Source organism: Halichoerus grypus, chromosome 6 (assembly GCF_964656455.1).
Source record: "Halichoerus grypus chromosome 6, mHalGry1.hap1.1, whole genome shotgun sequence".
In the NCBI taxonomy this organism is placed as follows: Eukaryota; Metazoa; Chordata; class Mammalia; order Carnivora; family Phocidae; genus Halichoerus; species Halichoerus grypus.
In genome coordinates this window covers 109870279-109897034 of record NC_135717.1, presented here as the reverse complement: position 1 = coordinate 109897034, position 26756 = coordinate 109870279, and the positions used below count along the sequence as shown (strand labels likewise).

General features: G+C 44.6%; 1 protein-coding gene across 6 annotated transcripts in view; it reads left to right on the top strand.

Annotated features, from left to right (window-relative positions):
• The window catches only part of PRICKLE1 (prickle planar cell polarity protein 1), a 108586-nt gene that overhangs the window by 74558 nt on the left and 7272 nt on the right, over nucleotides 1-26756 (top strand). For 3 of the 6 annotated variants that reach the window (XM_036065600.2, XM_036065604.2, XM_036065605.2), the window contains 4 exons: nucleotides 22290-22475; nucleotides 24342-24455; nucleotides 25104-25241; nucleotides 25825-26028. In XM_036065600.2, the coding sequence (XP_035921493.1) occupies nucleotides 22344-22475; nucleotides 24342-24455; nucleotides 25104-25241; nucleotides 25825-26028 (588 nt within the window). In that variant the 5' untranslated portion in view covers nucleotides 22290-22343. Of the gene's footprint in view, nucleotides 1-12124; nucleotides 12234-12406; nucleotides 12750-22289; nucleotides 22476-24341; nucleotides 24456-25103; nucleotides 25242-25824; nucleotides 26029-26756 lie in introns of those variants that run through there. The other 3 variants (XM_036065606.2, XM_036065603.2, XM_036065607.2) reach the window with 3 other exon arrangements.

The window sequence follows — 26756 nt, the reverse complement described above, 5'->3', positions numbered from 1 at the left end:
TTAAAGTTAATTTTTCATTGTGTCTCTTATCTTTGGTGTAGGTGAAAATACTCATATTGGCCCGTAAGTCAAAATTAATTTTGTAAACCATTATCCATGGTCTTAACATCTTCTGTTTGCTTCAGAGTTTATCATAATCATATGTTTCCAGTTTATATTTTAAAATATTACAAGATGGCCAAGACTGGGGTTAAGAAATCTTTAAAACATCTTTAATTTCAGTTAACTGCTAAGTTGCATACTCTTCTTGGAAGCTGGATTTTTCCTCCTCCCCCCCCCAAAAAAAAAGGAAAGAAAGAAAGAAAAAAGGCAAAGCAACATGTGGTTCGTTACATTCATTGCTCTTCTTAGCCTGTTTTGCATTAGGAGGTTATGGAAACCGAAGACTGAAAGGTCCATAAAGAAAACCTTACAGCGAAGGAAAGAAATAGAGAAAAGAGACATCTGAAACTTGGCCCTTTCCCCCCATCTGCCCTAAAAATACATTCCAGTGCACAATGTGGGTCCCTGATAGTTGGAAATACAAAGGAGCAGAGAGGCAGATAATTTTTTTTAAATCGTACTTTTTAAGTACCTTGGTGAAGTAGTCCCTATATTTTGCCTTTAAGAACTATCTAAGATGTAAGACCATCTGGGGAAAAATTTACAAAACTGTATACGTCCACTCATTCCCAGGCCAGTCTGTAAATTAATTGTTAGTTCCTCCCCTACTCAAAACAAAGACTGCCACCAGGAATCTACCCAATGTCGGTCCTGGCTGCCGTACCTGTTGGCAGGCTCCTAGGACTCGTGCGGCTGAGGCCCCAGCCCACTCTCTCCTAATTTCTCCTGGCAGTGTTGATGGTGACAGTGAAATCCTTACAATGTCCAGAAAATGTGCAGTCTAGCTAGCACACTAGTGGTCATCTGGAATTCTTTCTCCCTTTGTAATTCTACTATAAAATAAATTTGTTATTACACAGCATCAGCATCATAATGCCGAGACGTTCCCATTACAGGCTTTCAAGAATTCCAAATATTTATGTATGCCATCATCATATTTATTCTAAGAACTCTCTTAATTAAGCATGAGAAACAGAGTGACAAACATTTTTCTGTAGATTTTAATATGCCTGATTGTGCAAAAAAAAAAAAATAGTGCACTTCATGAAAGCTCTTCTTAGGCATCAGACAGTTGCATATTCGAGAAAGTCATTTTAAAGGTTCTTGGAAAGACAAGGAAGTGGTCATAAGTGTTGCTCACACAGGAATTGCCCTCCACTTTTATCTTTGGAGTAGTGGCTCCATTTGAAGAAGTTGTTTAACCATATCATTGGATTCTTTCAAAAGACTTGATTCTTCCGACCCAAAACATATTTCATAAAATTATTTTCTAATGATACTTTCAGTCTTCACTAAATTGCTCCCCCTTTCAAATGGACTTTTCCAAAAGGAAGAGAGAAGCATTTCAAAGATTCCTAGAGTCTTGTTAGAATCTATTAAAAGAGAAGCTAAAGATTCAGAAATGGTCAATAATGGGAATGTGATATGGTCCAGTACATAAGCAGTAATGCAGTCAGCAGTCTTAAACTGGAAGTAGCATTTAAGTAAAAATGTTTGCCCTTCAGTAGGAAGCAGATTGTCCTCTGTGATGTAATAGGAGTCCTAATAGTCTCCTGTTATTTGGGGTCATCTGCAAGAAATCTTTGTTGGGGGACATAGTGGCAATTAGAATCACCCAGAAATGCTGCCAGTCAGATTAGTAATTCTGTTGTCTTCATTTTTCATTTGCTGCAATTGAACTGAACGGCCTTAATTAAAAAAAAAAAAAAAATTGGAGATGCCTGGGTGGCTCAGTCAGTTAAGTGTCTGCCTTCGGCTCAGGTCATGATCCCAGGGTCCTGGGATCGAGCCCCGCATCGGGCTCCCTGCTCAGCGGGGAGCCTGCTTCTCCCTCTGCCTGCCGCTCCCCCTGCTCGTGCTCGTTCTCTCTCTCTCAAATAAAGAAATAAATAAAATCTTTACAAAAATAATATATATATACACACACACACACACACACATACCATAATGTATTATGTTCTGGGAGTTGCAGCGTAATCAATTTTGTCTGACAAGTTTATCAATGGCCGCATTACTTCAGTGCCTTTTGTCTTGAGCATGCCGCATGAGATGCGTTCAGTAGAATGTGTCACCCACAGACTTAGAAACTGAACCATTCTCATGGCTTGTTCTTTGTTCAGCATAATCTGCCTTTAAGTGGAGGAGGTGATGGTGGGGCTGCTGAGCCCACCCGAGAATGAAAGCCTCATTTGCATAAGAGCTTAGTACGTCCTGATACTGGGAATGACTAATAGGCAACAGAGCAACTGTTATATGTATGATCTTCAAAAACAGGCCAGTTTTGTTGTATGTGGACAATAAAATGATGTTGTATCTGTAGAAATTAAAATGGTGCAGTGCACTGCTTCAGAAAGCTGATGCTCTCCTTTGTCTGGCAATCTCCAGGGTTGGGGGCTGGGGGGTCCAGCTCCTTTGAGGCGCACAACTCTTTGGTCCTAGGGGCCCCAAGGCTAAGATGTTCATTGAGCTCCCCTTGACTGACAATTACTGCTTCATTTCTCTCCAGAATAGCATGATATTTAAAACTTCTAGAATTTTCTTCCTACTTTCTGATGATGTTGCTGGGGGACAAGCTGGGGAAAGCAAAGCATTTTATTTTGCTATTTCTAAGAAGCTCTGCTTTAAAAACAAATAACATAGTGGTTTCAGACGATAAGCTTTGATGTCAGATCGGGTTTTGAGTCTAGGCTCTTGTACTAACTCGCGGATGATTCGATGGCGGAGCAAGTTGCCTTACTTTTCTCTTCTTGTAACATGAAGAATCTAAGATCTACCAGATGGTGTTGCAGGGATTTTTAAAAAGATATTTGTACAGGATTTAGCACAGTGCCCAGAAAATGAGTGCTCCTTAAGTTATGACTGCTATAATAATAATAATAATAATAACAATAATGAGGTTCATTTGGCATGATTGTGTTCTTCCTCAGTATATCACCATAGAAAATATAGTCACATCACACTGTATGTCAGATGACACACAATTCTCACACTTGACTCCTCATTCTATCCTGATTCCACCACGGTTTGAAGTTACTGAATTCACTGAGAGGCAGGCCCTATACCAGGTACTCAGTGCTCTCTTTCCCTAAACGGGGCTAAGGATATTTGCAGTCTCCAGATCCACTGAGACCTTACTCTTATCCCTTACAAACAGCTTCTTCACCATGATCATCTTCGGAGAAAGCACACCCAGCTTTTCCTTTGACATTCCTGGTTTTTTTCTCTTTCTCTATCAGCCATTCCCACCTTTAGCCCGGGATTGTGCTTTGTCTCTGACTAACCTAACTTCCAATTTCACTACTCCACACACCCCAAGGCTGACGTTATAGATCTCCTATCACTTTACATTGATTTTTATGTCTTAAAAATTCTTCTTCAATGTGGTCCACAGCAGGCTGTTAATGATTTGGTTGTGTCTTAAACGTTGGAGTGTGAAGCAGTGTGAATGGGTGTTGGATCCGGCCGTTTTGCTTATGGAACCACAGCCCAGGCCGCTCCGGGCTGTGGTACTTCTGCATCTGACCGGAGAGGGGTCTGGTCCTGGAGCCCTGCTTTCCGCACCTGGCCAAAGTTAACTGTATTTAACCAACATCTACTCCAGCAAGTCATCTGTACTCTGCTCCGTCCTGTGACATAACAGAAGGGGGCAGGTGCTGTTCTCAGGAAGCATCTCATCTAGAAATGAGATTACCAGACTAAAAGTTCTGACAACTCGAGAGAGGCTGTCACGTGTGTTGTGATCTCTGTGACTCAGCAACCCAACGTGACTGTTTTCCTTGGATTGTTTGGGATGGGCTTGGCCGAAGGAGAATGGAAGCATTGGGGGAAGCTCTTTGAAGGACCTAGAAACACCGGAAGGTCTATTCCTCAAAAATCTGTCTCTTCCATACGCTAATATTAACCAAAATAGTGACTGTAGCGCATTCTTATTGGTGTAGCCGCTGAGTGAAAAGGAAAACCTCTGGGTTCTCTCAAAGCTATGTGCACATGAGAAGAGAATCATGACACTCCAGTGAATAGAATCTCTGATTGAGAAGGAAAAGAAGCTGTAATTTGGGTGGAGGGACTAGTCTGAATAAGCTGGGAGTGTTGGGATTAATGGAGGGTTCTGGAGCAGGGGAAGCACAGCGTAGAAACCCTTGCTATACTGGGGCCTCGGAAAACAGTTCCAGGACCCACCCCAAATAAGGTCCTGAAGTCAGCTGGCCGGGCAGATCAAAGTGAATGGCTAGACAGAGCCAAGTGGAGGGAAAAGCTGGATTAGGCAAAGGGTCATGAAACAACCTGGGAGGGTTGGAAACCCCCAGTTAGAGAGCCCAAGGTGAGGTAGTTCAGGTAGTGGCCATAGTGCTGGAGGATTCGACGGGGCTTCAAATGGAGGGCCTTCATCGTGAAGAACCCATGGAGGTGTTGGGCAAACCGTGAAGAAGGGATGGTAGAGATGAGAGGGCAGGGAGATGTGAGTCAGGCTGCGTGGTACCCCCCGGGGTTGGGGGGGGCACAGCCACAGAGGGAGGAGGGACAGGTCAACCCGGAAAACTTGAAAGACACAAAGATCTGATAAATAACCCAGCGAGGGTAGGCAAGAAGGAGGGTACCTGGAGTGAGGGAGGCTCTGGGCTGATTGGTTTGCGGCTTACTCGGAGTATTGGTGGTACCATCAGGAGACTGGGAAGAGACAGAGGAGGTAGGATGTTGGTTTGGAGGTGGGTGGAGCACAGGATTTAGAAATTTGAGCTTTCTAAGGAGATTTCAAGTGAGCCAGTTCGTTCCTATCAGATCTCAGAAGCCAAAAAGAATAAATAACCTAAGTGATAAATTTCATGAGACTACTTTAAATATTGAAACTGGGAAATTAACCTCAAATTAGTTGATACACTTAAAAAAAAACTAAATAAAAATTAAAACAACAGACTGATCACTGAGATATAAAAAGGAGTACTTAGTATGTGCAAGGGCTGTGTCAGGTTCTGTGGAGAATCAAATGTGAACAAGACACTCAGCAAATATTTACTGAGAATCCCGTACGTCCCAGGCAAAGTGTCTAATATACCAGGCCTGTGTATCTATCACTGGGCAAAACGGACAAGCTCCCTAGCCTTTGCCCCTCTATAATTCAATGTAAACTCAGTGTTGAAGAGACTACGGCTGCAAGCATGAAGGAGAAAGGAAATCTTAAATGTAACTTGTATCAAAAGACAGTTACTCATCTAGAACTATGTGATTCAGGACCAATAGAACAATTTGAATTCCAGATCCTGTCCCTGGCACAACCTAGTTAAAGCTTACGAACCTGTCTCCACCACAAAATCACTTTGTTTAAATTCCCACGGTTGCAGAGAGGGACTTGGGATCTCAGATAAGATAAAGAAATGTTATGGAAAGCTTTGCTGACCTTTTTCTTTTTGGCAAGAGGCTTCTGGCTGCTTGAACTAATTCTTTACTGACACCTCTCTAAGAACACCTTGATTAGTTACAGCATACAGTAAGTGTTAAAAGTTGGCATGCCTTTGTTGGTCCAGATTCTCCCTTGTGGAGAGTCAACCATTTTGGGTGGTTGAGAGTTTAAATAGCATAAGAAAATACACAGGCGAGCAAAATAGCTTTGCACATGTAGTTCATGAAATAAAGCAGCAAATACTCCATATTTTTAAAGTTTAAGACAAAGCAATACCTATTATTTAGATGTTTTGTATAAAACATAGACCCCCACTTCACACACCAATGTTATTTTCAATGCCATCTTGACCTCTGTAGTAGGAACTGGGTCTTCTACATAGACAACCTTCCAACCTGAAGGTACCTGTTCCTTTCACAATGATGGACCCTGAGCTCTTTAACACTAGAGGATGTAAGTACTATGTTTTAAAGGTGAATATCAACAGGAAGATAAAGGATGAGCCTAGAAATGTAAATCCTGGGGCACCTGGGTGGCTCAATCGGTTGAGCGTCCAACTCTTGATTTCAGTTCAGGTCATGATCTCAGAGTTGTGGGATCCGGCTCAGTGGGGAGTCTGCTTCTCTCCCTCTCCTCCCCCCTCAAATAAATAAATAAACCTGGAAGGGAAGGAAGGAAGGAAGGAAGGAAGGAAGGAAGGAAGGAAGGAAGGAAGGAAGGAAGGAAGGAATGATGGAAAGAAGGAAGGAAGGAGGGAGGGAGGGAAGGAATGAAAGAGGGAAAATCCTCGGCGCCTGGCTGGCTCAACTGGTAGGGCCTTGACTCTTGATCTCTGGGTCTTGAGTTCAAGCCCCTGTTGGATGTGGAGATTAAAAAAGAAAAAGAGAAATATGTAAATCCTTTGTCTCCCATGGGCAGTGAAAAGTATTTGCAGTTTCAAGTTAGAGCTCACATGAGGGCTAAACTTTCGGTTGTCTTTCGAGTAAACAATGGGAATGCTGATTCACTTAGGAAGGTCTGCACCCCATCTGCCACCCTAACCCCCAGCATACACACTGGGCCACCACAAGGCCAGTTCCTTCACCCTCAGACACACTGTCTTGTCTTCTCTGTCCTCGACTACTGAGGCAGCCTCTATGCTCTTCCCATCGAGTTTCTCTGCACTGCTCTCTCTGCCCTCCCTCTAATTAGGGCATAGATACAATCATGTCACTCTTCTTTAACTTCTGTGGCTCCCGTAGGCCCTAGAGTAGCTTAGAGGTCCTGCCTTCCTTTGGGCACAGTCTCCAGCCCCTCACTCCTATCTTCCTGTCCTCCTGTCACATTTATCATGGGTTTACTAAGAGCTGCTCGCTCTTCTCAAGCTTTAATTGGCTCAGTCTGGCCTGGGTCCTGTTCCCTACCCCAGCTCCACTCCAAGAATTACCGTGATCAACTACTTCCAATCCTTAAAGACCTGGATCAAAGCTTACCCCACCTTCCCACTTCCTTGACCTTTACCTCCTAGCCAGAATTGATTGATCAAAGGATTATAATTGTAACCACGCCTCTACTGTAGTCTAATCACAATGTATCATGATTTGTTACATATTCTGAAAAATGAAATTATTTTCCCCACTCATCTTGTATATTTTTTCTGAGACTTTTGGAAATAAATCAAGATATAAATAGAATGTGAACTCCTTAACTTAAGGGGAGGGCCTAGGTCTAACAATGCTGCTGTTCAACAGATCGCTTTTGAATCAACCAAAGAATATCTCAGTGAGTCAACAGGTGAATACAGGAGGCATCAATTGGAGCGGCTCCTGAGCCAATCCATCAGACTCCTTGCAAATGTGGGTCTGGTCACCCCTTCCCAAAGTATTGTAAATAAATGTAGCGGAGATTTCACTATTAAAGTTTGTGATTGAGAGGAAGATACAGGGAGAGGAATGATGAGTTTATGTATTTTCCCATATCAACTAATAATTACATCAGGAGCATCACTTTCTGCTTCTGAGATTTTCTTCCTTATGTTAATATTGCAGTATATTTTCTTTATTGTTTCTTAAACTGTAAAAGTTTTGTCTGATCATTGTAAATAGAAGAAGGTTATAAGTAACATGAAAATAGGAAAATACATTTACTTTACAAATATAAATTAAAAAGTGATAGCTTTCCTATAATCTGCCTTCCCCTAGAGAACATACTAATGGTTTGGTATTTATATTCCTCTAAATAGTTTTGCTAGGCATATACTAGCCTGTAGATTATTAGTTATAACAATGCGATCATACTATATATTGGGTTTTGAATCTTAATATATTTTGGATTTCCTTCATGTGTAGATCTCTCAATATTTATTGGAAGATTTATTCTTCATTCCTTAACACTTTGGTAGTGAAGTCTTAAGAATGTTTGTATTGAGCCACAGATCTACAGAAGTAGAGAACGGTGAAGAACTTAAGGTCAAGGTGCTTGAATATTATTAGTGTAATTATCTGTCCATGAAAAATAACAAACACTTCCTGGGGTGGGGAAGGGGTATTCCAGAAAAGTTGGGAGAGGGAGTGCGGTAGGCAAAGATAGCTGCTGTTGTTTACTAGAAGTTACAACCCTGGGGCACCTGGGTGGCTCAGTCGTTAAGCGTCTGCCTTCCGCTCAGGTCATGGTCCCAGGGTTCTGGGATCGAGCCCCGCATCGGGCTCCCTGCTCAGCGGGGTGTCTGCTTCTCCCTCTCCCACTCCCCCTGTTTGTGTTCCCTCTCTCTCGCTGTCTCTCTGTCAAATAAATAAATAAAATCCTAAAAAAAAAAAAAAAGAAGTTACAACCCTGAGCAAGAGTGAAATGAAAGGACCTGACCCCTTGTTCTCCCCCCCACCCCCAGCTTAGACTGTAGACTCCAGACAGCGCAGCTAGAAACACCGATCCAGCATTAGTGTCCTAAGCAGCCATTGAGTTTTAAGAGACTCAGAAAATACTAGAACTGGTGGAGCCTCTGGGGGCATCTAGTTTGAGGGGAGGGAGCCTGAGGGGCCGACCTGGAAGCATGGGGCGTGGTGGGCAGGGGAGGTATTGCGGGAGGGGTTGGGGAAGAGACCAACCCAGAGCTGCCACAGAGCAGGTGAACTTCATCTGGTTCTACACTGAGATTCTGATTTGAGTTAAAAAGAATGGATTGTGTTCCCTCCTCAGAAGTTCTAACCATTGACCTCGCCCGAACACTAGCACTTTTAGAAATGAAGAAAGCGAATACCTTAGAGAAGTGATCTACCCCAATGTCAGGGAGTGAGTGAGTGACAGAGAACAGACATAACAGACATTGAAGTCTCCTCACCGCAAGCCCAGGGCCTCTGGGTACTTGGACCGGAGGAGTTACATCACTCACAAAGGCGGTCTGGGTGGGGGGAGGGGACAGACAGCTGGGAAGATTGGAGTAGTCAATCTAAAGAGGGATTGGGTGCAGAAAATGTTAAAGAACCAGTGCTCTCTAATCACATTGCTTTAAATATAATCAAAGGGCGAAGAAAGTAATTGGAGGCCTAGAGAAACTGAAACCTATTATAAAACACTGCAATGCCTGTTAACTCTAGGAAGAACTGGTATCTGCCTCGGGGCCCTTCCCTGGGGGTGCATCAGACTCAGCTCATGGTAACTAGAATCTGCAAATGTGCAGGAACCCACCGGGGTGGGTATATTGCCCAATCTGAGGTACAATAGAAATGTTTAAAATGAACAGGCAAAAGAAACCATTTTACATAGACCTTCAGTGGTAACAAACTTGGTAACGAGCATGATGAATTATTATGATTATTCCTCTGGATCTCATTTTTTTTTTTTATCCAGACAAGATGTAGGATCCCACAGGTTGTTGTCAACTCTATTGTCTACTTGTGTGACTTTGTGATTCTTTTTTTTATTTTAAAAGTCCTTTTAATTAGAAATTACATCATACATACAAGTGTATTTTGAGATTCTTTTAGTTACCTATCTATATATGGTCAGAATGGCCAAACTGGTGTCCTAGACTGTGGGGTCACTGAAGACTGAAGCCTGCACCCCGCTTAATATTATGCCAACTGCCCCTCAGATGTATTCAGTGAGGTGCCACTTGATGAACATTAGAGCCCTTGATCTCTCTTTTCTGTTAAGAAACTTCAAGACATCCAATCCTTTAAATAGACTCTTCCTAGATTTCTGGTATTTAGATACAAATTCTTCCCAATGTCTGAGACCAAGAGCAACTCTTCCTCGTAAAACTAAAAAGCAGGTCTGTTTTACAAACGAAAAAACAGAGGCAAGGAAAAGACCTCAAGGTCACTGTATACAAATCACAGGAGAAGAAATAGCACCAAGGTTTTCCTTCTATTTTGTATTTTTATCTCTTTCTTCCAGATCCAACAGAGCTGGCAGGCATTTGACAAACAAAGCGCTGCCTCTTTCTTTCTTTGCCCTTGGCATTTTTCTGATTTTCTATCATAGTCTCTTCTATTAGGACGTTGCAGTTCAGTATGGTTTTAGGTTAGAAACAGACTTACTTGTACAAGTATGGTATATCCGTGAGGGCCTGAGAAGAATGTCCAAAACCCATTTGTTCATTTAACTCATGTTTATTGAGCTTGTCTGCTATGCGCCAGGGATGATTCTAGATGCTGAGAATATAGTAGCGAATCCCGAAAGTCTCCGCCTTCTGGGGGAGGAGAAAGCCAGCAAACGTGAACAGACAGCCACATCATGTCAAGCAAAGCTAAGAGCTATGAAGACAAATAGCACAAACCAGAGGGAGAGGTGATTTGGGGCATTAGGAGGGCTGAGAAGGCCCCTCTGAGGAGGTTACAGTACAGCAGAGACCAGGATGGGGTGAGGAAACCAAGTCCTGTGAATTTCTGGGCTTCCTTTCTCAGCCTCCCCTCAAGTGTGATCTGCAAGCAATGAATATTCCACTTGGCTGAAACAAAAGGGTGCTGGTGGGGGGCCGTGCTCCCCATCCTGCCTCAGTTCACCCTTGACAATAACAATGCCTTGCAGACCAGGCGAAAAGTCGGTTGCATTGAGAGTGAACATTAGTAGAAAGCTTTTTAACTCTCTCCAAAGTGCTTCATCGCTAAAAACACAGACAATAGGCAATAAAGCTGACAGTACCTGTTGAAATTGTAACAAACAGTATTTACAAGTAACTGCCTTAGAGGAAGCACACTTACAATGGCTGACATTTGATACGGATAGGTGTTGCCGGGGTTTGTAGTTGGGGAGGGTTCTGTGGCCTTAGCTAATGTGTAGCTCTCCTTTAAAAGCTGCTTCTAAAAGGATCCACCCGGCTCAAAGCATTGGTCCTCTGATACCGTCTTTATCATAATGATACCATATAGCTTAGGATTTGATTGAAGTCCCTAACTGCGCTTTCGTCCTCTAGATACTGTTCAGCGGATGACTTCCCTGAGGAAGCCCACACAGAATGAAAGAGGAAAAAGGAAATCTGACCTAGGCCTTCATGGTTAATTTCACAGGTCCACAGAGGAAAGCGGTAACCTTGAAAGCTCCCTGCCCACCCTCCCTCAAGTCCCCACACAATCCGAAGGCCAGGGGGCTCTACGGTTGCAACTGTTTAGGAACAGTCTTCAAAACTGGTATCCATATTGGCCAACAGAGAGTCTATTTGAATTACAAATCCTGTTGTTTGAATCAGTGTTTCCAAATTAGTCTACCAGCAGAGCCATGAATTTTTGTCTCCGCCACTTTAAAACAATCGCTTAAAAAAGGCGCTTCTCCTCAGCTGCTTCTGTTTTTAAGGCAGAGATAACAGAAACTGGCCACAGAGTTATTTACTTGACTGCTCCATTTATGGCAACTTGTTTGTGTATTTTTAAATCACAGTTACAATGAGCTATTGTTCAGTTGTATACTGTCGAAACACATATATTACCAAGCCCTCCCAAGGAATCCTGATAGTTCAAGGGTTTTTTTTTTTTTATCTTAAAGAAAAGGTAGGATACCTAAGAAACTGGTGACCATTTCAAGTTGCTTTTATCTAATAGCACTTTATAAACTGACAAAACCCTTAAATATTTAAATATTGCATCTTTTCCTCTGCCCTCCCTTGGCATTTTATCACCTTGTGATGAGGCTATTGTAGAAATTAAAATCTGTAGTTCAGAAGAGATTGATACCTCAAGCGCTGATTATACTAGTCTATCATTTATTTTTTGGCTTGCTTTCAGGTCCTGTTTTTGCTTCTCTTGGTCCTTTCTGTAGACAACTAATGCCAAACTTCACTTTCTCTCAGTGTACCAGAAATCAGCTCAAAAACAAGATTAGCCTTAAGTATGAGGCACGTTCTTGTGTCTGAATAATGATATTCACTTAACCTGTTTATAAAAACTCTTATTCATGTACTTGATTAAGTGTATCCCATGACCTGGCACCTTTTCTTTTGCTGTTATTTACTGATAAAAATAAATCTGCGCTAAGCAGTAGGAATCACTGCGAAATGCAAGAAAAGTCCTAAGAGGAGAATTCATATGTTAATGAGCCCTTCCAAGTGAGAACTTGGTTAAACGTGCCATTTGCTGACATCATGTTTATGGGGCTGAGTTGAGATGATTTCTTTAAGAGGTGGCCTTGCATAATTCTCCTAGCGTTTTGTGGCCCGCGCGTGCACCTGCGGGAGGGGGAAGTTTACATAAGCGTCCTGGGGTATTTGCATCTCAGCGGCTCCTCTCACTAGGGCTCCTGGGAATGGAGCGGGCGGACGGAGGTAAGGTGCTCCAGCCGCGAGGCTCGCCAAGTGGGTGGGTAACTTTTCGAGGAATAATGTGCGGGCAGGACCTCGTGGAGACCTGCCAGGGGCACGGTCAGCAGTGACAGTTCCTGGAAAGCGGGCGGCCGCGAGATCAGGCTGGGCAGGCGCCTCCTGCGGACGGGAACCGGGAGCCCAGCAGGGCTGGGACTGCGAGCCGGGCGGCCGGCCCGCCGCGCTCCTAGGAGGGTGGGACCGGCAGGAAGCGAAATGGTTACTTTTTTAAATGCGGGCTCTGGTTACTTTTGAAGATCGCCCGCCCCGGGCGCAGAGCGGACACGGGGATTTTTCTCTCTCCGGTGGATGGTTCTGGAGAAACGCAGCGCTGGGGCGTGGGGGATGCGGTGGCCTGGACGAGGCGATTCAAACACGGGGGAGCAGAGTCGGCGGCGCCAGCGGGGACAGAGGGTCTCCGGGGAGCTGAAGGACCTTTTGCCGCCTCCCCACTCACGGCTGGTTAGGGAGCTGCAGCGGGTGAGGATCGCCGTGTTGCACCGAAAGGGGGCTCGAGGGGGACAGCGGGTGTGCGTCACGGCCGGGCGAAGGCTGCCGGCAGCGACCCCCTACCCGTCGGGCGGGGCGGGTGCTGAGCCCCGACAGGGGGCGCGGCCCGCCATGGTTTACCGGGGGCCCTGCGCTCGCCGCCCCCGCGCCTGCGTCCCCGCCCTGCTAGGGTCTCCTCCGGAAACGGGTGGGTGAGGGTGACCTGGAGGGCCCCCAGTCCTGTTTTCCTTCGGGAACCACGCCGCGCCGGGCCGCCAGCTTCGCTCGGACGCGGAGCGGTGGGCGCCGAGGGGCTCGGCGGCTTCGCGGGCCGCGGCGGGCGGCGGGAGGGGCTGCAGGCCGCGCTCGGCCCCGCAGCCGCAGGTGGGGAGCCGCTGTCCGCTCCCGGGGCTTGATGGCAGTCGGGCGACGGGGACTGAACGCCGAGGGCTGCGGGGGTTCGCGCGTCCCCGTGCGCCCGCGGGGAGGGGGCTTCTCGTCGGAAGTTGGGGGAGAGACGGGGAGACCGGCGGCCATTCAGTACCGCCGTCAAGCCGCGGGGCGAGTGCTCTTCCGCGGAGGGGGCGCTGCCCGGAGGCGGCGCGAGGCTTTCCCCTGGAGGTGGGTAAGGGGGTTCGCAGGCGACTGTACTGTCCCCTGGGAAAAGGGGGGCTGTTCTCTGCGGGCCTCGCGTCGGCGCCCAGGAAGGACTCGCTCCCAGCCGCTGGGTCTGGGGCTCGGCCTCTGGGTGCGGAAGGGGTTTGGGGGGGAGGCCGGCAAGGGGGCGCGGGGCCGGGTCCCACCCGCGGCCCGGGGCGCCCCCTCGCGGCCTGAGCAGCCACGGCCGCGCGGAGGGTAGGGCTTTGGGGGGCGCCGACGGCTGCTCCAAGGTGTCTCTCCCCTCGGTGCGGGCATGGGTTGACCCAGCGGAACCCCGACAGCCGTCCCTCGCAGCCCGATCTAGAATTAGCCTGCCGCATTTTCCCGAAGAAGGGTGACATCCTTTCCCTTCGGGTCCCCTCCCGACCCCTTCTTAAAAAGCTCGGGTTTTCACATTAATCTATGTCAGTATAAACCAGGCTATGTGTGGAATTTGTTTTTACAACTCGAGTCTTGTGACTTCTCACACACTTTCTTGAAGTGTTTTCTCTGGAAACTTGTTTCAAATGAGTGCTGTAAGTTTCACAAAGAGGAGTGTTGTTCAGGAGCCAACAGGTGACGGGGTGAAACCTGAGTCTGTGTGTACATTGGAGTCAAGTCTGGCTGCCGTTTCCTTGGGCCGCCGTTGAAAATAGAAATTCAGAAAATCAATAGGGGACTGACTGGAACACGATTTGCGAAAATATCTGCGTCCCCCATTATGGAAAATAACTAGTTCATTAGCGCAGTGCCTTGCGTCCTCCGCCGCACACCCCGGCGTGCGTTTTGGATTTTGTCTAGTATAGACCGGTTTACAGCCAAAAAAACCTGACCCCAAAAGCGCCGTTCTGGCACAGGACCATGCTTTGTCATCATGTTTCCTCCTTTTGTTAAGCAGTCTGTCTTACTGTCGTGGAATGTATTTGTGCATGAAATTAGAATGCTTTGAAACCCCGCAGAGTTGCACATTTCCTCTTGGAAAAATGGATAGCTACTTGGCAATTGGATGGTACATGACAGGCCACTCAGCTGTTGGAAAATGTACAAATTGGATGGAGGTTTACCTGGAAAATACAGAAAATGCCAAGGGGCACATGGCCTAATGCCACTAATTGCTGGTATGGAGTACTCTTAGCAAAGGAATGTTTCATTAAGCAACGTCTTTGGATACCGTCATTATTTTTTTTTTATTTTACAGTTATCTCCGCAGTTCCTTTCAATATAACTAAAACTGAATTGGGCTCTGAACTTTTGTCTTTAGCAGGCAGTAAGCGTTGAGTGCTCTTTGAGTGTGTGCGTGAAAACTTTAAAGAGATAACAGTTTAGGGTCTCTACTATGAAATTCAAACCTTGGTTATCATAGTTTTGATACCTATGGCAATTACAGGCCTCTGGCTTTTAAAGAAATCTCCATAAACAAAAAATACCTGTATCCATAGGGTTGTATATTTTGTGTGTTGTAAAGAATGGAAGTGTTTCAGGTTCTTGTATTGCCAAGTCTGTAGTTAAATTTTATTCACCTGCATATTTAGGCTGACAGAGTAGCTCTTGAATGGGTGTGTGTGATCTGCATCTTCTGTGTGCTAAGGCCTTGTTAACAAGCAGTTTAACAAAGAAGTTGTTAAGCAGTTTGTGGCCCACAGGATGACACTTAGCAGCAGGGGACACCTAGGGAATGTTAGCCCAACTGACTTCACAAATCGGTATCTCTTCTGGGTTTTGGTGATCAAAGGATTTCTAACTTCCCTGGGCAGGTTCACACAAGAAATACCTTTTCATGGGGATGCTGCAATGCCATGGTAATCTTCGCATGAACTAGGGTGGAATTTGATTGGGAAAAGCATTTGTAATTAGGGGTATGACCTTGGACTTCATGTTAAATGGCAGGCACTGAAAATTATTCTGTTTTCTATTTGCATGATTTTGATTTGACTTGGTGACTTGGTCCAAGAAAATGATTAATAATAGGAACCAGACCAGAACTGATGTACAGTTAGAACCTCAGTATGTATCTGATTGAACTCCCGTCTCCTCAACCCCCTGAAATCCTCATTCCTCTCTGACTTGCCTATGTAGTATTTACATTTTAGTACATCGTCTTTCAGTCACCTAAGACTCAAGACTGTCTTTGACCCAGTTTCCCCCTTTCCTGTTGGTTCCTTTTACTTTATCTCCCCAAGATACTACCATGTTTAGGCTCTCTTAGTAGCAGTGGTCTAAAAGGCCCGTCCCGGTTTCCTGTTCTCTTTCCTGACCATTCCCTGTTGTGTTAATTTTCTTTAAGACTTTCGGTGGCACTCTGCTCACATGCCGTTCTCTTCCTGTCGCCTTTAGGGCTAAGCACAAAGTCTCCTGCCTGATTTGTCTAATTCTTGACAATGTCATTCGGTGCTACCATTGCTTCTATTGTTGCTTCTGTCTTCCAGTGAAACTCTTGACTCTGTCTCTGGACCTTCACATACTGTGCTGACTTACTAAGCTTTTTAGGGAAAAATAGTAAACGCTCATTTATGTGTATGTCAAGGTCAATCAAAATAGTAATCCTTAGCTGTCCTGGATGCAGCATGTAGCACAACAGAAAATAAATAATTCTCAAATGACCAAAATAGCATAGCAAAATAATAAAGCTGCTTTTACTTTGCATAACACCTTCACATATTGTATGTTACCTTATTTAACCAGTGATTACTGTGCTCACAGAAGGACTGTGTAAGCCCTTGTTCGTAGCACAATGATTCTATATACTTTTAGACGAATTTTTTTCAAATTGTAGTTGCCTAATTTACAGAACATAGAAAGCAACAAATTAAAAAAAAAGACTTAGAGGTTGCTGGTTGTGGGCAAAGAGAAAAGGCTACTTAGTAGTAAGAGACTAAAGCAGCAGGAATTCAAAAATCTGTCATGACAGCAGGGAGGGAAGAACCTATAAAAAGTTTGTCAACCATCTTAAAGCCATGAGGCTGGGGCCCTGTGATTCCAGACATCAGCTCTCCACTGTGAGAGAGCCCTAAACTTACTTTCTAGTTGAGGAATTACGTTCCCAGGTCACACCCAGCTGGATGGCTGGGTTAGATTCCTGAAGGCCGTGTTCTTTCTACTGTTCATTTTCTTCCGAGAATGAAAACAAATGATCAGCCAAAGGCTAAATCACATCCAGTATATACACACTTAACCGCCACTCAAAAAAGCAAGGAATTGTACAATGGAATTTGGAAATACTCTTGTCCTGGTGGACACATTTTTTTTTTTTTTTAAGTTCTAGCCTTTAATTGAATAAAACCAGTTGCCTCTTTTTGTTATTTCCTTGAATCATTCAGTAATGGCCTTTAAATATAGGGATGAATGAATGGATGGGGTAAATGAATCTGGAAAGTAAATTTCATGAGGAACCCCTCTTTACATCACGGTGTTGGATGAATGAGGCCATACTCTGATTTGGGGAACAAGGGCCAACTTACAGCCAGTCGTGTGTTGGTTTATCACAATTGTTGCCCTGCCTAAGACACCTGGAAATACCCCGCCGTGGTCTCCGTGTGGGTGTGTGCCTGCACACATGCGTATGAACTGGTATTGGGAGATTTTATGTAGGTCTTGGTTAGAAGCTGATTCTAAGGGAACTGGGAATGGAGGCTAATAGTTTGTCAAAATTGTTTGCCCTTCAAAAGGTTAGAGAACCTCCTGAACTCAAAAAGATGATGAAATTTACACGTCAACCTTCAGTTTTATGATTAAGTTGTTCTTGCTCTGGATGTTGCTGGTCAGCTTCAAGGAAATCTTTCCACTAATTAGCAGTGGGAATAACGATGCCAATTGACACATGTTGATAGTAACTGTAATTCTTTATATTCATGCAGTTCCTTTCTTCTTCAAAACTTTCCCATACTTAGACCATCTTTGGAAGAAAAATAGCTGCCATAAAGAATAAGGCCCCACGATGTTCAGTGACTTGTGAGAGGTATGAAGACTCCAGGGCTGAGTTTACTGAGTGCTGAAGCCCCAGATCCTGTTTCCTAAGTATTGCTCTATCCCTTGGGTCAGATGTTCTCTTGACAATTATATGATGATTGAGAAGTCCTACACCTGCGAGCTGTTTGTCTTTGAGTCTTTTTACATGGTGAGAAGCAGCTATTTAACGATTTTGAAGGAAGAGAGAAAAGGGATAAAGGAGGGAAATGAAACTCTTCCACCGTCTGTTGCATGGCTTGCATGGGCACCCCCATGATAATCCTTGTCTTTCTAAGAAAAAAATATCTCATTTCTCTCTGCCCAACCTCAGGCTTCTTTCTCCCCTCCCTTATGTCCATGCTCTTTTCTTCTGTTTGTCATTCATTTCTCTCCTTGATTCTTCTAATTGGCTTTTAGTCTTCTCTTCAAAATAGTATCTGCAAATACCTCCTAACCTGCTCTAATTGGATTCAGATACCTGCTTGCTGTGCTCACCTGGATGGCATCTTTGACAGAGCTGGTAGCTCTTAAAGGCTCCTTTACACATTTCCTTAAGGGTCAGACTGTTTGAAACCTGAACAAACCCATTCCTGAAAACTGTTTTACTTTTTTCCCTGCATGATGAAACTTCTTTACATCCAGAATTATAAAAAGATATTGGAGAGGTGGGGCCTCTACTGATTCATTTCCCCGACAGGGGCAAACCTAGCACAGAACTGGTTAATGCATAATTGTCATTCACATATGATTAAGTTCATTCGGTTAATTACAGCATTTCAAGACCAGTACAATAAACCTGCCTCACAATAATCACAGAATACTAAGCTATTTTGGCTTTTTATTCTATTTATCTCAAGCATCTAACATGGCGTCTTGCCCATAGTTTTTTTTTTTTTTTTTAAAGATTTTAGTTATTTGACAGAGAAACAGCGAGAGAGGGAACACAAGCAGGGGAAGTGGGAGAGGGAGAAGCAGGCTTCCCGCCGAGCAGGGAGCCCGATGCGGGGCTGGATCCCAGGACCCTGGGATCATGACCTGAGCTGAAGGCAGACGCTTAACAGCTGAGCCACCCAGGCGCCCCCCATAGTTTTTTTTTTTAAATAAACATTTAAAAAATGTATCATATTTAATTTAGCTGTGGTTAGGTAAGAGAATGTAAAAAATACACATTCCCAGATGGTCCCCAGGAAAGTGTGTGTAGTGTTTGTGATAATGAGGAGGAGGATGATGATAAAACGAATGAAGCAAAATGTAGACGATGAGTCTGGGTAAAGGCTACATAGGAGTTCCTCACTCTTCCATCTTTTCTGATGTTTGAAATTACATCAAAATAAAAATTTACAAAAATAAGTAAAATACAAAATTAATAAAGGACAGGGCATAGGACAGGGCCGCTCTTGTGCATCTAAGTGTGGTTCTGCAAAAAACAAATCTTGAGAAATTTTCTCTCCTGATCCCAGCTGTGAATACCTCTATTCCCATTATAATTCAGTTCATTTGTAGATCTGATTTGTGTACCTATTTCACATGACCAACCTAAAGCGACAACACCTGGAAATGAAATTAATGAAATTTTTCTGTTCGATTCAATTCACGCGTGGTTTCGTGTTTGGTCTAAAAGGTGATATTTTGGCAGATGAGAACATGTCATCAGGAAGCCGCTACATCATGACCCAAAACATAAGGAATGTCCAGGCTCCCCTCTTCCTTTGTGTTGTCAAAGCAGATACCGTACAGTGATGTAAATGCCTACAGTAAGAGATAGAGGTGAAGTCAGATTTATCATTTTTATTACTTTAACATTTTAGAAGTGCAGGAACCATGCTCAGCAGTCAACTGCTTTCCTATGACCCAGTATGAGACAAAGATATACTTAAGAATCTAAAGGTCTACTGACATAGGTAATTTTTAAAAAAGAAAAGAAAAATCCATATTCAAATGTGTGTGTTATCAAGTAAAGAGAAAGTAGCTAGTGGTAATGTAGGGTCTCTTCCTACAACCTGGCAAGTGGAGGTCATGCTATGTCACTTTTATTTTTTTTAATGTTTATTTTTTTGTCATCTCTGAGACCTTGCTTATGAATGGAATGTTTTGTCATTTTAAGTTATTATCTCCTGATAGAAAGCAAAAAGAGGCCTTCTCCAGAGAACAAATTCTGAATCAACAGCTCATGAGGCCGTTGAATTTTTATAATCCTTTTTGCCTGGGTGCTCTCCTCGAAGCGTCTGCTTGGGCAAAGCGGCTGGTCCCCCTGCGGTCCGTCCTTTGTCACGGCTGTGGCTCAGGAGCGTGACTAGTCGGCCAGAGAAAGGAGAACTGGCCCAGTCGGGTTCCACCTCTAGGAGGCAGTGAGGGGTGCGGGGTTTCAGATCATAGGCCCAGTTCTAAGGCCACTGCTTGTTAGCTTACTGACCTTTGGACAGTTGTCCTGTGGCAGATCCTTCTGAGGCTCAGTTTCCCCCTCTGTGAATCGAGATACACCCTCTGTGGGCCGCTTGATATGGGGATTAAATGTCGTAACACAAATCATGCCAGGCTGGGCACAGAGGAATAAGGTAGCTGTCAGAGTGCCAACAGATAAAACCGGAAGCCTTGCCTGGGATAACAAGGACTCTGTCCCTCACGTTCCTCCAGTTGGACCCTTCACGTTGTTGGCGGACACAGTCCTCTGTGTAGAGTGTGGAAAGGCTGGAATGAATATGTGGGAGTGGTAGGCTCGAGGCGTGGCCAGCACCTCTAGATGATGGGAAGGAGGGGGGCATTGTGTCATTTAGTGCTCATGATGGTTTACCTTGATTAGTATAGTAATTGTACATTTTTTTTTTTTTTTTTGCAAAAGGCTAATCAAGGATTACAGCTGTAAAAGTGATTCAGATCTTTGGTAGTCTGCATCTTTGTGCTAGTTTGGAAAATCCATGATTTGTCTTAATTTGTGGTGTTTTCTCTTGTTTTATAATATAGGACATTTCATTTTTAGGTTCTATTTAATATCTGTATTCTTTGTAAGTTTCTGCAGAGCAGGTACCATCGTGTCTCCTTCCTCAGCCAGGTTTGGCAAGGGCCAAATACACATATTTCATGATTCAGGTTAAAATTGCATTGAGGCCTGCCTCCCTCTCCCCGCCCCCACTGGTGGGGTTTTTGAGTTACTAATTAAATTCTTAAACTCTAGTTCTCTTCCTTTGACATGTGGGAGTTGCTTTTTCCAAAACAAAAGGGAAAGACTAGATCCAAGAAATTTTCTGACTTTCATTAACACATCCTTTTTTACTGAGGACTAAGGAATGTGCCTGTTTAGAGAGCCTTTCTTAAGTCAGGATGGGAATGAATTGCACCTGTGTGAGATGACGACTTGTTTAAAAGGTCATAACCTCCCAATGATAGTGGAGGAAATGAGGTCATCTTTACTTTTTGTTCAGGGTGAAAGAAAGTTAAATTGATTAGTTGGAATCATATCTACCTACCGTGTGGCATCACTCCTTCTTCCAGTAAAGATTGTAGGCATTGGGCATTTGGCCTTCCATTTGTTGACTGTTACAATTTTAATTTCTTATGTCCTTTGATTTATAGAAGGAGAACCATACGTTTTAATCAGGTTGTGATAGGTAACACTTCCTGATACTGTAAGTATTTAGAGTTGTGTTTGACATAGTGGCTGAAAAAGGAGAGTCTCAGGCTGAAGCGTGTTTAGGTTTCACTGCCTTTCCTACTTGTTTCAGCAAGCGAGAGAATTTTTTAAGGCAGAACAACTTTTGGAAGTCTGATGAGTCCATCGTGTCGCGTGACTGCACTCTGGCTTTTAGCTATGTGACCTTGGGCAAGTCACTTAACTTCCCAGAGACTTGTTTTCTTTAAATTGGGGTCAGGCTAATCATGTATATTTTCCTTTCTTTTTTTTTTCGTGAAGGGAAAGGGGCAGGTATAAAAAGCTGCGTTCTGAAAGCTGATTCTGAAAGTCTTGTATCTTTTTTTTTTAGTACCTTGAGCTGAGGGAGGATGTAAGAATCAGAAGACACTTAACAAGGAACTTCAGTGCCTATAACAAAGTTCCTGGGCTCTAGGGCAGGGACTCCACGTTGTGTTGACCCCTTTTACAGTCCTTCTGTCCGAGGAAGACTGTTCATCCAGAACTGGATGTACTTTGCCCAGTAGCTGGCTGCTAGCATGTCACACACATAGTGGGTACTGTGTAACTTTTCAGTGAATGCCTGCTAGTAATGCAGTTCCACACTAATAGTCACCTAGCTGGGTTCTGTTTTCGCCTCGCGCTCGGATTCAGTTGCTTTCTGTTGAAGGAACTCCTTAATGAACTGTCTGGCTGACTGTAGCCCATTGATGGTGAAGGCTTTGGATTGAATGTGCTATATAAGGATTTAACTGCTCTTTCCACTCAGTGAGTAAATGCAGTTTGCTGTCTCCCAGAACTTGATTAGAACCCCGAAACCCAAGCGGTTTGGCCCCGTGGCCCCAGTCGGCACACACAGCGGCGCCTCTTGGGAGAACAGACTAGAAACCCGGCCAGCGGGGTGGGGTCTCTGGAGCAGGCGAGGCAGGAGGAGGTGCAGGCCCTCACACTTCTCTCTTCGACTCCTGGGACTTCACGAGGATTTCATCTGTGGGGAAGTTAGGAAGTCAACGGAGCCGTTTTCTTGAGAACCTAATGAATGGTTGCATTAGAGGCACTCTTTAAAGGCAACTGGACCAAGCTAGTTTGGGGAGCATTTTCTGAAATGCTGAGTCGTGAAGGGGGCTGTTTCCAAATTGCAGGGCCCTAGATTTAAGTGTCAGCGGGCCTGGGGGTTGGTTGGGGGTGGTGACACCAGTAATTTGGTTACTATCTCTAGGCCCAGCTGTGTATAAACAACATTCAGTAAAAGTTCTTGGAGCGTAAGAATAGTGCCTTGGGGTTTTAATTTCTTTGTTTTTTTTTCCCTATATTGTCCACAGCAGCCATTGTTTGATGTCCTGTGACTGAGAAACCGGCCTTTTCACTTTCTTATTATGCCTTTGGAGATGGAGCCCAAAATGAGCAAACTCGCCTTTGGGTGCCAGAGGAGCTCCACGTCAGATGACGACTCAGGCTGCGCGTTGGAAGAGTATGCCTGGGTGCCCCCAGGCCTCAGACCCGAGCAGGTGGGAACCTCATCGCCCTGTGTGTGTGCTGTTTTTCCAGGGGATTAAGATTTCTTAAGAATTGCTAAAAATAGGGGCTCCTGGGTGGCTCAATTGTTAAGCGTCTGCCTTCGGCTCAGGGTCCTGGGATCGAGCCCAGCATCAGGCTCCCTGCTCAGCGGGAAGCCTGCTTCTCCCTCTCCCACTCCCCCTGCTTGTATTCCCTCTCTCGCTGTGTCTCTCTCTGTCAAATAAGTAAATCTTTAAAAAAAAAAAAGAATTGCTAAAAATAAATAAATAAATAATTTATAGACCATTTCCACCACACTGACATGCTACCCTCCTCGGTCCTTACTCTTTGGATAGTGTAAATTTTTGCCTTTTAAGGTCATCCTTAATTTCTCCATGAAAGTTTTCAGTCCTTTTGTACTCCTGGATCCAGAAGTCCTACAGTGATGCTATTTTTGCTCTCATGAATGACATCCAGAGCACTGTTCATGCATTTGTTATGTGGATATCTGACAAGTCTCTTTGGAGAGTGAGAGGAATTTAACCTTTGAAAAAACAGTAACAACAAAAAGGTAATAAAAGGAAAGAGGAATGTTTCCATGCCAGTTCTCAGCAACGCTTTTGCTTTGGAAAAGAAGAAATACAGAGCTGTAAGAAACCATCTGAAGTGTTACTGCTTAGACATTTGACCTTTGATAACCTTACACATAAAAGAACCTGTCCCCACAGTGCGAACTGTGGGGGAGGAGGAAGCTGATTTTGTGCGTTGTCTGTATTGTTATTTTAAGTATATGCATATTTTTATTTTCCCAATATCCTTATAATGATGAGCTTACTAAACGTTGCTGGTGACAGACATTCGTGTCAGGGCGAAGCCATAGTTTGAAGTAACAGGTGCCAGTCGGGTGTGCCGTTGCTTCTGAGTTATGGTGGGGAACTCCTCGGAGAACAGGGGCTCCCCAGTCACACAGGGCCTGCCCCACACACACGTGGCTGTTCCTCAGTAAGCACTTCGAGCTGGAAGGGCTTCTGTGGCCGATACAACGGGGAAAGAGGGCCGCGGCCTGGCACCCGGGTTAGGAAAGCAGTATTTTGACAAGTTGCCCTCTAGGAGAAAACCCTTCTTTCAGGTTTTGTGTGAAACTCAGCTACTGAAGCAGACAGGGCCCTGACTCCCCCCATCTCCTCTCCCCTGGAGTCGCTTTCATTCTTTCTCGGCGCTGCAGCGTAGTCGGCAGGACTCACCAAGGGCTGTTCCTTTAAATACAACAGAAGAAACCCCAAACAAAAATCAAGTCCTCTCAGAGTGACCAAGTACGGCTCCCTGTGGCTCCCCTCCAGTTTCCTTGGGGAAATGGACTCCAGGTATTTAGAAAATAACACCCATGGAAGCAAAGAAAGCTGATGCTTGAGAGACCCTGATAAGGGAGCGTTGACAGAGCTTAACAAACCAGCTCTTGTGTTTGTAACGTGTGACCTCCAGCGGGCAGAGGCAGCGTGCTTGCGGAGTGGCGGGGTTCGGGGCGCCGTCCCACAGCTTGTGTGGTCATCGGCGGCGCCCCCCGGCACTCCTCCTTGGCTGACCCTAGGGAGAGCGGCTGAGGAATAGTAGCATTAAAGGTGCACCTTTTATGGTGCATAATTTATGATGCTCCTAATTGTCGCTACAAATTACATTCCCGAAGAGCAGTTTAGCAGCCGGCTGCTCGCTGTCCGAAGGCTTGCAGTTCTGCTGCCTTGGCTCAGTGGGTCTTCTCATCAGCCGCAGGAGGCCAAGCCCTGTACCTAAAGGGAAAGGTAACTTTTTAAAAAGATGGAATATAAGTGAAGACGTTCACCTCCTGTATGCTGATGTCCTTCTTTCCATCTCATATTCAGATCCAGCTCTATTTCGCTTGCTTACCAGAGGAAAAGGTTCCTTATGTTAACAGCCCTGGAGAGAAACATCGAATTAAACAGCTTTTGTACCAGTTGCCACCACATGATAATGAGGTAAAATAACAGGAAGAAGGCTAATTAAAAAAAAGAAAATATACCCTAAACATTGAGATGCCTCTTGTAAACCTTACCTCTTCATTGGCTAGGGCTCTTTGGCCTTTCTTCAGTTAAAATTTGGCTTGAGGCTACAGCTTTCCATTCTTTAAGAGAGCAAAGGGGGTCTGTGCAATAAACTTAACAACAAGTTGGTTTTTATAGTGTTTGCAGCCACCCACCACTTATCAGGAGCCTACCAACTCTTGAGATTTCCCTGCCCCTTCATCCAGAGTCCTTGCTTTCTGATAGTTCAGGCCTGCAGTCAGGTGCCTGTAGAATGTAGAGTGAGTGTGCCAAGTAACAAGTTTCAACCTTTTATAGGAAGGTTAATGTCTTACTCTTTTTTTTTTTAGCGTCTCTGATAAAAGTTTAAACATTCCCTATTTTTTTAAAAAGATAGTTCCTTCAAATTGCATTTCCCTTTTGCTAGAGAGGCTGCAAGGTTGGGTGTCATTTGAAAGGTGTATAGTGCCATTTTTAAATTGGGGATTCCCGGGACAGGGCAGTTAAACTTGCTCTTTCCTGAAACTCGAACTCTGGAAATGAAGAAGTGGCGAGGGAGACTGTGCGCTCCAGTGTGGTGCGTCTGTTTGCCTGTCTCTGAAGGTGCGGTACTGCCAGTCTCTGAGCGAAGAGGAGAAGAAAGAACTGCAGGTGTTCAGTGCCCAGCGGAAGAAAGAAGCCCTTGGAAGAGGCGCGATCAAGCTTTTGTCCCGAGCAGTGATGCATGCCGTGTGCGAGCAGGTAGCCCTTCCCGGGCTGAGTAGCTTGTGGTAGTGATGGGGACGGAGTGAGCTTGGGGGTAGGTGACAGGCTAGCACAGGCTTGGGCCCCAAAAACCTCCCCCAGATAAAAGGCAGCCTAGCTTTTTAGTAAGGGGGTATTCACGTTTATGTGTCTATATGACGGGGGGCGTCCGGCTGCCCTTAGGTAAACGTCGGGTTTTCTAGGATCTTGGCGTGGAGGGAGGTGCAGGGGTACACCTAGTGTTCAAAACTGCAGAAACAGAACGAAGACATTCCGATCTGTACTGGCTCAGAGCAGGAAATGTATCCAATAGGAGGCTGGGTCAGGAAAATGACTCTTCAGGGGAGTTGGGTGAAACCATTCTTCGAAACAGTCTAGCAGCGTGGCAGTGTATCTGAGGCATGTTCATTCCAGTTAAGAATCAGAAATAATCCAGCATTAAAGAGCTATTTAATCACTAACAGGAGGGGGCAAAAATAAAAGCTTTCTTGACAAAATGGGATTTGGTGTAAAGTGGGAAAGGCTGAGAATCCAGTCATCAAAGCAGGATCATCCCAATTTCAAATCCTTTTGTTTTTAGTGTGGGTTGAAGATAAATGGAGGTGAAATTGCAGTGTTTGCCTCCCGCGCGGGCCCTGGAGTGTGTTGGCACCCTTCCTGTTTTGTCTGCTTCACCTGTAACGAGCTGCTGGTCGACCTCATCTATTTTTACCAGGATGGAAAAATTCACTGTGGCAGGCACCATGCTGAACTGCTCAAACCACGGTGTTCAGCATGTGATGAGGTAAAAAAGTTTATCCCTTAACACTGGGAAAAATAAGCTTCTAGTCAGCCAATATTCCACTGTTCACATCTAAGCAAAATAAAGTATCTACTGCTTTTTCTGTTGAAGATAACCCTATATATTCATATAGCGGAATAATATGTAGCTAATAAAGAGAAGACAGCAGGTGTCTTTGTGCATTGATAAGTAGGATGTCCTTGATGGATTATGAGAAGGGAAAAAAACAAGTTGCAAGTCGAGTATGTGGTAGATAATCTTCTTTTTGTTACATAAAAGGAGAATAAGTCAAGGTTCTGTACATATCTGTGTACACACAGAAATAGTATGGAGGGGCGCCTGGGTGGCTCAGTTGGTTAAGCGACTGCCTTCGGCTCAGGTCATGATCCTGGAGTCCCCGGATCGAGTCCCACATCAGGCTCCCTGCTCAGCAGGGAGTCTGCTTCTCCCTCTGACCCTCCCCCCTCTCATGTGCTCTCTCTCGCTCTCTCTCTCTCTCAAATAAATAAATAAAAAATCTTTAAAAAAAAAAAAAAAAAAGAAATAGTATGGAAAGACATACACTGAGTTAACAGTGGTTACCCTTGGGGCATGTGGGGAAGGGATGGTGGTGTGAAAGGAATTTTTTTTTAAGCCTTTTATTTTAAAGTAATTTTAGATTTACGGAAGAGTTGGAGAGATGACAGAGTTCTGTAGACCCTCCCTTCAGCTTCCCCTGCTGTTAACATCTT